Source organism: Eubalaena glacialis, chromosome 6, assembly GCF_028564815.1.
Source record: "Eubalaena glacialis isolate mEubGla1 chromosome 6, mEubGla1.1.hap2.+ XY, whole genome shotgun sequence".
NCBI lineage: Eukaryota > Metazoa > Chordata > Mammalia > Artiodactyla > Balaenidae > Eubalaena > Eubalaena glacialis.
Genome location: NC_083721.1, coordinates 135,709,979 through 135,726,658, shown reverse-complemented (window position 1 = coordinate 135,726,658; position 16,680 = coordinate 135,709,979). Strand labels below are relative to the sequence as shown.

At 34.7% G+C, this 16,680-nt stretch overlaps 1 protein-coding gene across 5 annotated transcripts in view; it reads left to right on the top strand.

Moving 5' to 3' along the window:
• The window catches only part of DNAJC13 (DnaJ heat shock protein family (Hsp40) member C13), a 128,690-nt gene that overhangs the window by 40,920 nt on the left and 71,090 nt on the right, over positions 1–16,680 (top strand). For all 5 annotated transcript variants that reach the window (XM_061194673.1, XM_061194670.1, XM_061194671.1 and 2 more), the window contains exons 3-13: positions 4,530–4,605; positions 5,407–5,556; positions 6,308–6,349; positions 9,026–9,226; positions 11,319–11,525; positions 11,617–11,712; positions 12,089–12,180; positions 13,544–13,710; positions 13,819–13,898; positions 13,981–14,150; positions 14,603–14,702. In XM_061194673.1, coding sequence (XP_061050656.1) covers positions 4,530–4,605; positions 5,407–5,556; positions 6,308–6,349; positions 9,026–9,226; positions 11,319–11,525; positions 11,617–11,712; positions 12,089–12,180; positions 13,544–13,710; positions 13,819–13,898; positions 13,981–14,150; positions 14,603–14,702 — 1,381 coding nt within the window. The remainder of the gene's footprint in view (positions 1–4,529; positions 4,606–5,406; positions 5,557–6,307; positions 6,350–9,025; positions 9,227–11,318; positions 11,526–11,616; positions 11,713–12,088; positions 12,181–13,543; positions 13,711–13,818; positions 13,899–13,980; positions 14,151–14,602; positions 14,703–16,680) is intronic.

Sequence of the window (16,680 nt, the reverse complement as noted above, 5' to 3'; positions counted from 1 at the left end):
GTGTGTTTGTTTTCATGTAAGTTAATATAAATTTAATCTGCCTATTAAGAAATCTGAACATCACTTATCAAAATCCGAAACTGGAGTACATCCCCAGCTTTTGCTTCAGCGGTCTTGCTTTGCTGTCAGATGATCTTTCTTATCTTATCAGCACTATTGTTAGCACATCTTTTGTCCTTATCACCCAGTTCTTTATCACCAGTTGCTATGGGAGCAAAATGCCCCAATACAGAAAGCAGTTGTCTCAAACACTTTTTAATTTATTTGAGTATCATTAGTTTCCTGATTCTAAATAACCTTATAGTTAATGGGTAATGTAAATCATTTCTTAATAGGCTATCACATTAGAATAAATCTGTGAGTTAAGAAAACTTAAGGAGTGGAAGAAATGTCTACTCCCTACAGGCATTTAATGATGTGTGTAGCTTTAGTTCCTGAAGAAAAGGAAACAAGTGCAGTAAATATATTGAATATTATATATTTACTAATGAATATTAATTTCATTAATATTAATAATGAATATTAATTTCATTAATATTAATAATGAATATTAATTTCATTGGGGCAAAGGTGTTTGCTTTCACATTTCATCATGTGTATGGCATCATCTGTCATATATTTCTCATTTTGTCTACTTTAGTCTTTATTCCTTTTGTAGTTGATTTTATATAGCTGTATATTTTGTAGTAAGAACTTGTTTTTAGTATGATAATTTTTAAGAATGAGCCAACAGATTCATCTCAGACCCATAGAACTGCAAATTAAATTATTAGGATTTAAAAAGGGCAATTTCGTGGACTTCCCTGGTGGTGCAGTGGTTAAGATCCGCCTGCCAATGCAGGGGACACGGGTTCGAGCCCTGGTTCCAGAAGGTCCCACATGCCGCAGAGCAACTAAGCCCATGTGTCACAACTACTGAGCTGGCGCACCACAACTACTGAGCCCATGCATCACAACAACTGAAGCCCTCGCGCCTGGAGCCCGTGCTCCACAACAAGAGAAGCCACTGCAGTGAGAAGCCCGCGCACCACAACGAAGAGTAGTCCCTGCTCGCCGCCACTAGAGAAAGGCCTCGCACAGCAATGAAGACCCAATGCAGCCAAAAAAACAAACAAAAAACCCACAACATTGCAAATCAACTATATTTCAATAAAAATTATTTTAAAAAAATAAAAAAATTAAAATGGCAATTTCTCATTGCAGATAGTGAATAAAATGTATTTTCTTCCTAAAGATACGAACTTAGTCTTTTCCTGATATCACAGTGGTTATGAAGAAAAAAATTGGTGTGCTGTTAATTGCTGTCTGATTTATATTGTGTTTTAAAAGCAAGAGTAAACTCTTGCTTAGAGTCATAGATCTGAATGCATGGATTGGTCTGTTTAGCTATTGGATAAACATTTATTGAGCACCTGGCTTTATGCAGTGCTGGGTACTATGCTAGGAGTTAGAGTTTCAAAGATAAGGAAGACATGTACCTCCTTGAATTTATGGAGTATTTGTCTATTCTTTATGACTTAAGACACCAGTGACTTAGTGAAAGTAAAAGTTAAGAGAAAAACCTTAAGTTGCAGGTATAACTAACATACCATACATGTGAGCTCATTCAGATTTTAATCTCTAAATCTGATCTCCAAGGGGCTTTTTAGGTACTCTTTGAAGGTTTAGGGCTGCTTATAAAGGTTTTAAATGACTTAGAAGTATTTGCCCTAACGTTAAAGAGTAGTCCAGCAGCCATTCTAGAGGAGAGAGGCATGGGGAACTCTTAGAAGAAAGGAAGGGGAAGAAAGGGGAATGGAAGGGAATTCTCCTGAGAATTTTCTTACAACTCTCTTCTTAGGAAGGCTTTAGAGCTCTGTATTTATCTGAAAGATAGCTCTGAGTTTACCAGTCATGACAGTACTTTGGGCACCTCACTCCAGCATCCTTTTGCTGCAGGATCTAGATTGTGTTCTCTCCAACATGGTAGCCACTAAACAAGCATGGCTATTTAAGTTTAAATAAAATTTAGAATTCAGTTGCTCATTAGCCACATTTCAAGTGGTCAATAGAGCTACCTAATTGGACAGTGTAGATACAGAATGTTTCCATCATTTTGGAAAGTTCTTTTGCACGGCACTAATCAGGATGAAAAAGTTACATGAGAAAAATGTTAGAAATTAGAAAGGGCTTCATTGTGTGGAGGAGATTAGTATAGAATTGAAAAGGATATTTTCTTAACTGAGATCCTCTAAGATTTTGAATATGACAACATCAGATGACATTTGGAACATTTCAGGCATTTAATTCTTACGCTTTTGCTTCCAGAGTAAAATAAATAAGTTCTGTAGTTTCATTTCAGGATTATAAAAATTGTCATGTTTGAAATGAACTCATTTACAAAACAGAAATAGAGTTGAAGATGTAGAAAACAAACTTATGTTTACCAGGGGTTAAGGAGGGGAGGGATAAATTGGAAGATTGGGATTGACATATACACACTACTATATATAAAATAGATAACTAATAAGGACCTACTATATAGCACAGGGAATTCTACTCAATACTCTCTAATGGCCTATATGGGAAAAGAGTCTTAAAAAAATTGGATATATGTATATGTATAACTGATTCACTTTGCTGTACACCTGCAACTAACAACATTGTAAATCAACTATACTCCAATAAAAATTAAAAAAAAACAAAAATTGGCATGTTTGACTCTCAAGACGATTCTGAAAGTTAGAATTCGGGAATTCATATTTCTGTCATACATTTGATTTCATTGTGCAATCTTCTGAGGCAAATATTGCTTTAATAAGATTTTCTTTGTTTTTCTTTGTTCCCATTAATTGATTAAGCCTCTGAAGCTTTGAGACTTTTTATCTGTTTAGATAAATCCTCATCCACTTCACCAATCCTTCAACTTCTCCCCACTTTAGAAAGCAGCAAATGAATGTTTTTATGTTAAAAGGAAGGGCTCTCATTCTTTAGTTTCCCATTCCACTGTAGACTTATGAAATTAGGGAGAAAAATTTGTAATATAGCAATATGGTATAGATGAATAGAATCTATCATTTTTCCCCAAAATGGAAATTTCATCATTTTTATTATATAATATAATGATTAGAAGAAATAATAGGGAAATTAAAATGTGAAAGAGCTCTCTTGATCTTAATGGGAATACTCCTAGTGTGTGACCCTTGAGTCAGCTAGTGGCTGCTGGATTAAGGTAATGTATGCCTTTTTACTGTATTAGTAGTTTAAAGCAGAAAAACACAGTCTTTCCCATACATATAAAAAAAGCATCTGATTGTGTTTAACATCCATTTTTGATCATTTAAAAATCTCTTATTAAACTACAAATAGATATTTCAATAAATATGATCAATTAATACATTTTTCTGATATTCAACTGTTTTCCTAAAATGACTGTCTTTGGTCATGGTGTATTACTATTTTAATATGCCATTTGATTCATATTGATAGTATTTATTTAAAAATAGATTGGTGTATTTTTTTTCTTTTTTGTATTGTCTTACCAGATTTTAGTATCACTGAAAGAATTGAGAAGCTGTCCTTAGTCTGTTTCCTGGAACAATTTAAGAAGCATAGGATTTACCTGTTCCTTTAAGATTTCATCTCCTTGTTTGAGCCTTGGTACTTTTGCAGGGTGTAATTGTTTGCAGCTTTCTTAAATTCTTCTATACAGGGGTTGATTTATTCTTAATTTTCAAATTTATCAGCATAGACTTACACACATCATTTTTTTCTTCTGTGTCTATGGTTATAAATTCTTTTATTCCTGATTTTGTTTTTGTATTTTCTTAGACCTATTTTATTATTTTATTTCCAAAGAGCTAATTCTTCAGTTTTAAATAAATTTTTCTAATTCAGTTTCCACTTTTATCATTATGAATTGCTCTCTCTTTTAAAGGATTACTGATACCCAAATGGTTTTTCTCCTTCAGATATGTTGCTTTAAGTGAAGGAAGTGAAGTGAGAAGTGAAAATTGCTTGTCTGTGATGTAGCCTTCCTACTTCTATAAAATTGCAACACTTAAATGTAATAGGTAGTTGCTTAAATAGAAATTATTTAGATTCCAGAATAGGAGTGTGACAGACCAGTTGTAGACCATAGCTTTTCCTTCATTTGCATCATGTTCTTGTTGAAAGGATATTTTGAAACAATTAGTAGTGTACAGTGTCTTTTTTTTAAATAAAATTTTCCCATTTAGATTCTTTTGGCATCCTCTGGCAGTGATTTGCTAACTTCATGTATACTAACAGCACAAGATTGCTTGCATAGGTTTTACTTTTCTACTTAAGGATCTTATTGTTTCACAGTAAAATGAGTGATGGGTGGGTCTTAATACCAGTAGCATTTCAGAACATTAAAAATGTGAGAATATAAAACGAAGATATATTTAGTCACATTAATCAGTTAACACATTTCTATTTATTTATTGAAATGTTCCTTTTGTGTTATATGTATTTTGTTATAAAATGTTTCTTTTATTTAAGACTAAACTTAAGTACTTCCTTTGTAGGTATAAGCGTGTCTTTTCAGTTGGAACCCATGCGATTACTACATATAATCCCAATACCTTAGAAGTAACAAATCAGGTAATTATGTTAGAAGCTATTAGGTGTTTGAACTCCATTTGAATTTTAAAAGCCAGGTTAAAACCTGACCCATGACTCCCTGCCTGAAATCAGTACTTTAGGATAGAAGTGTCAAATCTGAAAAAGATTAATATGCTTATATAATGCTCAGTGCTCAGGACCAAACATAAATAAAGGGGGCATGTGTGTGCTTATTTCTAGGCTCTAAGGGGTATAACATTTTAATATGTTACTGTTGATTACAGCAGTCTTTTTAATGTAAAATTTGTAAATTCTTTATAATTTTAAAGGCAGCATTGTTACTGTAATACAGGCATACATAAGTCACAAGTGCAGTGGTTGGAAAATACTTGTCATGAAAGTAAGGTTACTGTCTATAAAGGCAAGACTAATGTGAATATGGATAAGTAAACATAAATATATTCTAGTTTATTTTAATTCTAAATTAAGTATGTTTTACAGATTCTTCTTTTTGTTGCTGTTTTTAACACATTTGTAGGTACTCATAAAATGCTATTCCCCAGTTCTTTTCACATCTATGTATTTTAATTGCTTTGGATTAATGTCAACAATCATTGAAGTTGGAAAACAGATAGGACTTCTTTATTGTCTCTGATGACTGAAAACTTTTAAAAGTTTGTTTTATAGAATTACTATAAGACAAAACCGTTTCTAGACCTCAATACTATTTTGTAAAATTTTCTCAGTTAATCAGTGATTGTGAAATTAAAGTAGTAAAAATAAGTGTTGCATTTCCCCATAGTATAGCACAAGTTGAAAGAATTCCTTTCTTTTTGTTAGTGGCCTTATGGAGACATTTGCAACATCAGCCCTGTTGGAAAAGGACAAGGAACAGAGTTCAACCTCACATTTCGTAAAGGCAGTGGAAAAAAGTCAGAAACATTAAAATTTTCTACAGAACACAGAACAGAACTTCTTACAGAAGCATTGGTGAGAACCATTTCATGTTAATACACTAAATTTCTCTCTTCTTTTTCTTAATGAAACAGTTACATTAAACTACAGATGTTAATGTTCTGAGTCCCTGTTCCCACTATGTTTATTTTTTTCTTATTGACCCTTAACTCGACACTGTGAAACTTTCACTTTTTTTTTACTGACAGGCTGGTTAATCCTTTATATTTGATAGTTTTTGTCTTTTTAAATACATTATACAGAACAAAGCAGTTTTACGTTTAATTAATCTATCCTGTTTTTCAGTAAAATTTCACACACTTTTTATTGAATATCCTTAAACTATAACTTTAATAACATTTTTTGTAATAGATTTATTTATTTATTTTGGCTGCATTGGGTCTTTGTTGCTGCACACAGGCTTTCTCTAGTTGCAGCGAGTGGGGGCTACTCTTCGTTGCAGTGCGGTGGCTTCTCTTGTTGCGGAACACGGGCTCTAGGCGCGCGGGCTTCAGTAGTTGTGGCGCGTGGGCTCAGTAGTTGTGGCACACGGGCTTAGTTGCTCCGCGGCATGTGCGATCAGCCTGGACCAGGGCTCGAACCCGTGTCCACTGCATTGGCAGGCAGATTCTTAACCACTGTGCCACCAGGGAAGTCCCTAATAACATTTTTTAATATCAGGGTTACCAAGTTGGGATTTTAACTTTGGATAGAAAGTACTGAACTGAAATGTGAGTCTTTCTTACCAATCTGTTGTTATAAACTATGCTTATATCTTCTCTTTCAGAGATTTAGAACTGATTTTTCAGAAGGAAAAATCACAGGAAGGGCAAGTATTTAACATTTATTAATATCTATCTTTATTTTTTCAAATGTTGTGCTTTAGAAATCCTTCCATGAACTGTGTGTTCCCTTTATGGCAAAGTTAAAGGGGAAAAAAATGAAACAACTTTAATGTCTCCTGATATCATGTGATAGAGAGATGAATGTAATTTAACAGGAAACTCAAATATGAATAATTAGACTTATGACTGTTAATGCTGATAGTTGGGGAAAAAATCTTCCGGTAGAACTCAGCATTAAAAACAATGCTTCATTCACGAAGTCTTTATTCAGTATTCTAAACAGCAAGAGAAGCTTCACGCTGCTGTTAATACTTGTTAGACCATGCAGTAGTTGTTTGGTGTAGGAGATTCCTATTTCAGAAGTATTAAAGTTTTAAGAATGTTTATGTATTGAAACTGTCTTATTACATGTTCTTGCACTGGATCTGGCCAATAATGAAGCTTTGCATGGTGCACTGACAGCTTTCAGGAAGTCATGGTTACTCATTAGAATTTAACTTTTCCAGGCCTTCTCTAGTCATGTTTACAGCAGCATTTAAACTAAATCAGAGTCTTCTGGGGACGGTAAATGGGCGTTGATACTTTTTTCACTCCCTTGAAATAGGGGGGACGTAGAGTAATGTGTAAACTCATAGCACTGTCCAGAACGCTAGCTTCTGGCAGAAGGCAGGATCTGAACTCTCATATGCTGGCAGCACTGTTCCCCTGTTTTTTTTTAAAGCCCTCATCCTGTATATAGATGTTCTATTCTTGTTTTAGTATCCCAAAAGCCTCACTGATCTCAACTCAAGCAATTGACTGGTTGCCCAGGAGCCATTTAAAATAGCTTAATGGCATTTGGTGAGCTGCTTGTTTCTTATATATGATGAGCCACAATCAGATTTATATAAATCATAATTTGGTATGCTTATTTTAGTTATTTTATGTTAGTGGGTGAGTTTTCTGTATATCTCATCTGTTTGGAAAACAACTGCTTCCAGAAGCATACTTAGAGATTTTGTTTATAATCTTCCCTTTATATCCGTTAACTTCAGCAACTTAATACTTTTCAAAATTTTGGGGTGAAAACAGTATCCTTAGAAGATTGCCTGAAGGACGGCAATTTTATATAAGTTGAATTTGGCCTCAGGCCTCTCATTGCCCCTGGACACACTCTAAATCAAGGTCTTTCAAGACTGTCTTGGCCTCCACAGTCCTGAAGGACAATGATTTGTTTCCCTTGGCAAATCTCTTTACTTGACAGTTGATTATCAGCTGGAGGAATGGAGAATATCCTGTGCGAGTGGGCTGTGGGGCATGTAAACCAGCATAGTTGGGAAAAGCACCACTTTTTGTGGCCTCCCTTCTACCCCCACTTCTGCTGGAAAGGTGTGGCACTGCTCCATCCTTTAGTTCAGAATCAAGGCTCTAAATATATTCTTGGGTTAATGCAGGCCTTTTTGTCTTTCTGCAGAATTCTTTTTATGAAACCGTAATGTGCATGATGCCATAGATCAGTAATGCTGAGGGGATTGATGTGGTATGATCCTATGAACCTCATTGCTGGGTTTAATGTTGGGGTGTTAGCCGAGGTGTTTATTATCTAATGCCTTACTCTCTTTTCTGAACACCTGCAAGAGAATTTCTCTCTTATTTTGGTATTAGAAATAGTTGTACTCTTGAGCAGCAACCGGTTTATTTTTACCTTAAGAATCATGTAACTGACCATGCGTTCCTCTTCATATTGATGGGTAGAAAACTTTGTGGTCTTTTCGGGTAGACAAGGGAATGTTCGTTACACATCTGACATTCTGTTATCCTTATTTTCTCTTTGCCTCATTTTGCCTTTATTTTAAATTATTCTATACACATCATTTTGGTTAGCAGCCTCAACTAAACATTTTTTTCTTTTTAAGAGTAAAACTGGGTAGTAAATGGATGTTGACCATTGTAATTATTTCTGATACTAGGTACTTTAATTTACAAAGGAATGTTCTCTAAATGGAATTTTACTTGCTAATGAGATCAAACTTCTAAAGATAAGTTTCCAATGGTGTGATTAGAAAAGCCTGCGGTGTTTAAATTGAATACTGTAACAGCTCTGAAATGTGACTTAGCTCTTTTCTATATCTAACTTGGTTAAAAGAAGGGACCTTAGCTCAGTGCTCTGTGATGACCTAGATGGGTGGGATGGGGTGGGGGGGGAGATACAAGAGGGAGGGGATATATGTATAAATATAGCTGATTCACGTCGTTGTACAGCAGAAACTAACACAACATTGTAAAGCAATTATAATCTAATTTTTAAAAATCCATCAACAAAAGTTGAAATCTTTTCTCCAATAGAACTCTTGAAGAATAACATTTCTATTTAGGATTTCCCTAAAAAAATTTTTTATAGATTTGCATAAAGGTGACTTAAAATTGTTTCACAAAATATTGTAACCCAAACCTTTGTTAATTGTAAAAGGACATACTGTCTTCAGTTAGCATGAACATTCTTAATTGAATAAACATAAACCTCCAAATGGCTAAAATAAAAATGTTTTTAACAATTTGGATAGTAGCTCTAAATATTTATAATTTTTGGTTGTTTCAGCAGTGACTGATAAGTTAAATGTAACTGTGCTTTATGGTAAACTTAAATATGAATCTAAAAGTATTATTGTCTTTCTCTCTAGAGATATAACTGCTATAAGCATCACTGGAGTGATATAAGAAAACCTGTCATTTTGGAAGTAACACCAGGAGGCTTTGACCAAATTAATCCTGCAACCAACAGAGTCCTCTGTTCCTATGACTATAGAAATATTGAAGGCTTTGTAGATCTCTCTGATTATCAAGGAGGGTTTTGTATACTTTATGGAGGATTTAGTAGATTGGTAAGTAGTGTTTTTAAAAAGCCATTTTAAAAGGGACATGACCATTTGAAGGAAAGCAGAGTTAATTTTGAAATTTTCTGAGTCCTCAGGGAGGAAGTATGACATGTATTATGAGTGCAGGCTTTGGTATCAAAGAGACCTGAGCTTGAATCCCAATTTGCAGCTCTATAAAATGAGGAGAGTAGTAGGTATGTTATAGGTTTTTGTTTTTTGGATCGAATCAGATAATTTATGTAAAATGCTTAGCACATTGTGTGGCTTAATATTCAATAAATGGTAGTTACAGTTTTATTTTCATTACTATTCATGTCTTACCTGAAGGTTTCTAAACTTTCTTTCAAAAGGTATTTTAAAATCTTTTTTTTTATAGTCTTCTTTCCTTCGCCCAGCTATTTGTAATCTGAAATCTGAATATTCTTTGAAACTTCAAATTTGGAATTCATTGCCTGTTTTTGTCTTGAAATTCTGAATTATATGTAAATTTTGGGGTACTGCGGAATGCCCTGTATGTTGGCAGTAGAAGCTGAGCTATAGAAGATGACCATCTTTTTTTATAAGAAACATCCTGCCTTCCTTAATTAAACCCCACATCTCAAAGATGAGCATTAAGAGGGTCCACATGGAGAGGCTCAGCAGAACTTACTCTCAAGAATCCTTTCTCTTGAGAATTTTAATTCCTGTAGCTACCTTAATGTCCTGGGAACACTACTTCAAGATTTAGTGTTCTGTAGATGAATTATCCATCCCTGGGTAACAGAGCCAGGGCAAGTCTTTTGGATATACAAGAGGCTAGAGGGTAGCAAAAGGGAAGTAAAAAGAATGGTGGATGGGGTGAACAATCTGATTTACAAAATACGTTAACTCTTCAGAGTTATAGGCCTTTACTCATCCTAGATTTCACTGTTTACCCAGATGATGGGTACCATCCTAGTGTCCCTCATCTAGGAATGTACATGTAGACATTTTGTTACCTCTGAGTCTAGACCCAAAAGGTGAAGGCCCAAAGAGAAAATTAGTTCCTTATTCCACCCTAAATCAGCTTAAAGCCTGCTGTCATAGTACTGTCCAAAGGTTTTTCTCTTCCCTGGGTGGTGGAAATTTATAATGATTAACGCCTTGGTGGAAAACATACCTAATTTCAGGAATATGGCCTCACAGACCTTAACAGAATCACAGTAATTCACCAAGCCTTACAATGCATAAGGTAAACATTAAAGATAAGAATTGTGACACTCCTCAATTGCCAACATTTTTTATTGCTTGATGGCATCAAGCACTTTTAAATTTTAATCATCCACTTTCTAAGCATACTGTCTGCCTTTTAAAAGACACTAGCTAAAATGAGACATTCACTACAAATATGAGACCATGACAGATCCATTCAGCAAACCTTCATCTGGTACCTTCTGCATCCATAGTGACTAGATACGCTGCTGGGAATAAAATCAGGTTTTAAAACATGATCTGATCCAGTGTTTCTTAGCAGGGTAGTTAGTGGCATTCTGGGCAGGACAGGTCTTTCTTGTGTGGGATTCTCCTGCCCTGCCCTTCATGGGATATTAAGCATTTCTGGCCTCCAGGTACCAAATGCAAGTAGCAATATATAATTAACCTTTGTAATACACTCTGGAGGTTGGTTTGTAATATTCATAGGCCAATGACATTTAAACATTCTTCAAGGTAATCTTGCAAGAAAGTCCACTATATAAAAACAGATGGAAGTCAGAGCTACCTTAGTTGAAGCTGGGAATCCTGTCCGCATAGTACCCACACCCTGACTGGACTTAGCTGGGGTCCCTGGGGCCTCTTTTGGAAGCCCCAGAGTGCTGTTTTCCACGCGGTGATGAGAACCAGACTCTGAGAAGTTAGGAGATAATTTCCATTCAATGATTATTTTGCAAGCCTATCTCAGACTTTGTGATTTTAATTTAATAACAGTATTTCAGCCACAACACACTGCTTATTTACTTCTGATAAGATCTACCTTTTTTTGCTAGAAGTGCTCCTTCAGTCACTTTCCTATGAGTTGATTTCACTATGTCACATTTTAGTTATTTCAACCCTGACTTTTTAAATTTCAAAATTTATGCAGCATTTATTTGCATCAGAACAAAGAGAAGAAATTATCAAAAGTGCAATAGATCATGCTGGCAACTATATAGGTATTTCATTGCGGATCAGAAAAGAACCTTTAGAATTTGAGCAATATTTGAATCTTCGCTTTGGGAAATACAGCACTGATGAATCCATCACATCTTTAGCAGAGTTTGTAGTCCAAAAAATATCACCTAGACATTCGGTAAGCCCATGTGTTAAAAGTAAAAATTTGTTCATCTGATTTTGACATTTTTCTTCAATAATTTTTTAATATGTATCAATTTTGTTTGAAGGAACCTATAAAAAGAATTCTAGCACTTACAGAAACATGTTTAGTGGAACGTGATCCAGCAACCTATAATATTGCAACATTGAAGCCCTTAGGAGAAGTAAGTTTCAGCAATATTAGCTTAAATGAGATTTCTCCCTGTTGATAAATTAGAATAATTTTCTTTCTATTTTAATATTTTTTAATGCCTAAAGAATAGGAAACAGGAAGAATCTGTATTTAATTCTTCATTATATTTACTGATCTTAGAACAATGAATATTGCAAAATTTATTTTCCGAGTATACAATGAAAACTTTTTATTTGGTATTGTGTGAAAATTTGAATGAGACTTTTAAGTGGCTCTTAAAGTCTGATACTATAAACAAGTTACATCTTTAAATATTGACTTTTGTCAGCTAAATGGTGTGTAGTTTTTCTAATGAAATACTGTAAAACTAAACATCTTTCGTGGAACTTGTGTTTTGTTTTCCTTAGGTATTTGCATTGGTTTGTGACTCAGAAAACCCACAACTTTTTACCATTGAATTTATAAAGGGCCAAATACGGAAATACTCTTCAACAGAGAGGTATTTTTTTAAATTCATCTAGCTTTTACGATCCTAGTATGTGCAAGGCAAAGTGCTTCATTAAAGTGCTTCATTACATAAGTTACATTAAAATTACGTAACTTAGGAAAAGACAACTCTATTCTGTTGCATATGTAAAATGTCCTTCATTTAGTTTTCAAGTTTCTAAAGAGTATAAAAATGGTGACTTGATTTTAAATGAAAGGATGAAAAATAAAGTGTATTTCTGAAACTTACACTTTTAAAGTATTTAAAAATAGCACCTTTCACTTTCACTCTTAAATTGTTTGGATAATGGCAGCAAGTTACTTTAATAGAAATATACTCAATGAAACTGACACAGCATTGTAAATCAGCTATAACTGTGTGCAGGTTTTGTGTGGATGTAAGTTTTAAACTCCTTTAGGTGAATACAAAGGAATGTAATCATTGGATCATATGGTAAGAGGATGTTGAGTTTTGTAAGAACTGCCAAACTGTCTTCCAAAAGTGGCTGTACCATTGTGCATTCCAACCATTTTGCATTCCAACCAGCAGTGAATGAGAGTTCCTGTTGTTCCACATCCTCATCAGCATTTGGTGGTGTCAGTGTTCCAGATTTTGGCCATTCTAATACTGGTGTTATGGTATCTTGTTGTTTAAATTAGCATATTCCTGATGTCATATGATGTAGAGCACCTTTTATGTGTTTTTTTGCTGTCTGTATATCTTCTTTGGTGAGGTCTCTGTTAAGGACTTTGGATCATTTTTTAATTGGATTGTTTTTCTTATTGTTGAATTTTAAGAGTTCTTTGTATATTTTGGGTAATAGTCCTTTATCAGATATGTCTTTTGTAAATATTTTCTCCCAAATGTGGCTTGTCTTTTCATTCTCTTGATGAAGTTTCTTGAAAAAGTAAAACTGTAGAGACAGAAGGAGATAAATGGTTGCCTTGGGGTGATGGAAGTGTACAAAAACTGGTTTGTGATAATGATTGCACAACTGTACAAATTTACTAAAAATTACCAGACTGTACGTTTTAATTGAATGAATTTTGTAATTTGTAAGTTATACCTCAGCAAAACTGTTAAAAATAATCTTAAAATTAAAAAACAAGAGGAAAACGTTAAAGATCCATTCCTTTAGTAACTCGTACATGGTATGTAACAGCAAAGTGAAGAGCTAGTATTGGAATGTCAGGTTCTCTCCTAATGTTCTCTCCTAATGTTCTCCTAATGTTCTCACCACTGTTCTTTTTAGCTTCCCTTGTACCCAGAGTGCCCCTCTGAGCAGGTTACCTGCTAAAGGGCCTATGCTGCCTTTTACATCAAAATTTTCCTTAATTATCAATCCTAAAAGCTTTATATTTTTAACCTTGCTTAGAGATTCCTTATTAGCAAGTTTGCTGGATGGAGTAAGAGCCTCTGGTAACAGAGATGTTTGTGTAAAAATGACATCAACTCATAAAGGTCAACGGTGGGGGTTACACAGCATGCCTGTCGATGAAGAGGTAGAGAGCCTTCATCTCAGATTCTTGGCTACACCTCCAAGTAAGTATTGATTTAAATGTAATTGCATTTCCATCCATCTACTTAACAATAATTTAAGAAATAGAATGCAAATCTCTAAATCTTTTTGAACATTTCATCTCCTTACAGATGGCAACTTTGCAGATGCTGTATTCAGGTTCAACGCTAATATTTCATATAGCGGAGTTCTCCATGCAGTAACGCAGGATGTAAGATAAATTGTATCATAATATGTTCATTGTCATTAACTTTTGGTATGGAAACTTTTTTGAAATATTCTTCCTTACCTAGGGTCTCTTCTCAGAAAACAAAGAAAAACTGATCAATAATGCCATAACGGCATTATTGTCCCAAGAGGGGGATGTTGTTGCTTCCAATGCAGAACTTGAGAGTCAGTTCCAGGCTGTGAGGAGGCTTGTGGCTTCCAAAGCTGGTTTTCTAGCCTTTACTCAGCTTCCAAAGTAAGTTGCCTTAATTTTTTTCTTCAGAGAATTTGAACAACTCAAAATAGCAAATAATCAACAATTTACCTCTTTATATCTGAGTAAAACCCGATAACCTTTTAATATGGTGATATAGTAGTTTCTATTCATGAGAAATAAAAAAGGAAGGTGAATGGAAATGATATTTCTGACTTATTTATCCATTCACCCGTGATATTACTGACTCTGTTTTAGTGAATTTGAATGGGAAATTATATGCCTTTTAGTTTTAATTAAGCTTAAAAATAATCTTCCCCTTGAAAGAAAAAAATTATTATGATAACTGATATGTTCCAGAGATGGGATTCAGAATATGTAATTGCTATAGTAATGCAATAGAAACTTAAGATGACTTATATTATATTTTAATAATAAAATAATAGAATAATGCTCAGGCATTGCTACTATATGCTGTTGTTTTGTTCCCCAAGGTTTCGGGAGCGTCTAGGAGTGAAGGTAGTAAAAGCACTCAAGAGGAGCAACAATGGAGTAATCCACGCAGCCGTTGATATGCTCTGTGCCCTCATGTGTGTAAGTACTAGTGTTTTTCTTAAGTAAACTGATTTTGTTTAAGTTGACTGATGGTTTAAACTTCCACAAACCCAGATTTTCATTGTACCAATTAAATTCAGTGTTTCTATATTTCCTAACTTGCTCTCATAGCCATCTACTTATTCAAATAAACATTTGTTTAGCATAGCCTATAAACTAGGCACCATGCTATGTACTAGAAATACAAAGATGTTAAGGCAGAGTTACTTCCTTGAAATTGCTAACAGTCTAGTAAGGTAGGCATATGTATACAATATAAAGTAGTAGGGGCCATGGGATCCATAAAAAGCAGCACTTAATTTTAGTTTTGTGATGAGGAGAAGATAAAAGATTCTAAGCCAGTCTTTCTGGAAGACATTACCTTGATCTGAATCTTGAAAGGCAGGCAGGTATTTTCTAGCTGTGAGAAGACTTTCCTAGGAGGAAGGAATAGCATGTGCAAAAGCATATTTGGGAAGCAGCAAATAATTGAATATGACTGGATCATAACCTATGTATGGGGGCACATGGGATTAGGAGTTATAGCTAGAGATGTATGCAGAGACAGCCATAAAAAGCCTTTTGTATCAGACAGAGAAGCAAGATTTGTATGCTTTAGTAAGGAACAACTGAAGGATTTTTCAACAGGAGTGATAACATACCATGTTTGAATTTTAGAAAGCTCATGGATGGTATGTGGAGTGTAGATTAGAGGTCAAGTTAGAGGCGGGTAGAGCAAATTATCATGTAAGACATGAGATGCTGAGGTAGGATAGGCTAAAGAAGGCACATTTGAAAGCTGTTTGAGAGGTAAAAATCTAACTTGCTGACAGCTTGTTGGGGGGGAAAAGCAGCTGTTCAATATAACTTTCAAGTTTCTGATTTATCTCAATTTTGTGTAGAGTATATGAGACTTTATTCCTTATATTAAGTGTTTTTAGTCAGACTTCGTGGTATACAGTAAACATAAGTAATCACTTGTTTAAAACCTTGCATTTATCCCCCAAAGTGGATTTTATTATCTTTACTACAAATAATTCCATTAAAGAATTAGTGAGGGACTTCCCTGGTGATCCAGTGGTTAAGACTCCGTGCTCCCAATTCAGGGGGTCTGGGGTCGATCCCTGGTCAGGGAACTAGATCCCACACACCGCAACTAAGAGTTCGCATGCCACAACCAGAGATCCCGCATGCCGCAATGAAGACCCTGCACGCAGCAACGAAGATCCCGCATGCCGCAACTAAGACCCCGCATGCCGCAACTAAGACCCCGCATGTTGCAACTAAGACCCCGCATGCTGCAACTAAGACCCGATGCAGCCAAATAAATAAACAAATAAATATTTAAAAATAATAATAATAAAAAAAGAATTAGTGGACTAATTAGAACATAAAATAACAGTAGTGTGAAGTAAACACGTTGAGACCTCATTAAAAATTAGGTGTTTGCTGTGTATTTTACATGAATTATCTCAATTGAACTTCATAATAGTCCAGTGAGGTAAGTACTGTTATTCCCACTTTATAGCTGAGGAAAATGAAACTAAGAGAGCTAAAGTAATTTAACTGTATCTAAGCTTGGTTATAGTCAGTAGCAGAATTAGGATTTGATCTTTACTCTTAACTGTCATGCTGGAATCCTTTTTATGCTCTTAGTTTATTCCAGCAGTCAAAAGAGAATCATCTTGAGACAGGAAGTATTTACTGCTAATTTTAGTACTTACTTTTAAATGCTAAGTTTTATCATTTCAAATTTATATTACAAAATTGGGGGAGGGAGAATGGATGTCATTTGCTTTTTAAGAAGGAGATCTGTGACTTTTTCTCTCAAAATTACCTTGTGCAGTACTATCTACAGTTACTTGTTAGGCAGATCATCCACGAAGTCTCATCAGACCCAGGAGAAATTATCACTTCTGCCCTCTTATCACGAGATTCCTTTCTGCCTTAAATTTTAAAGGCTGTGGTTTTTAGTTCT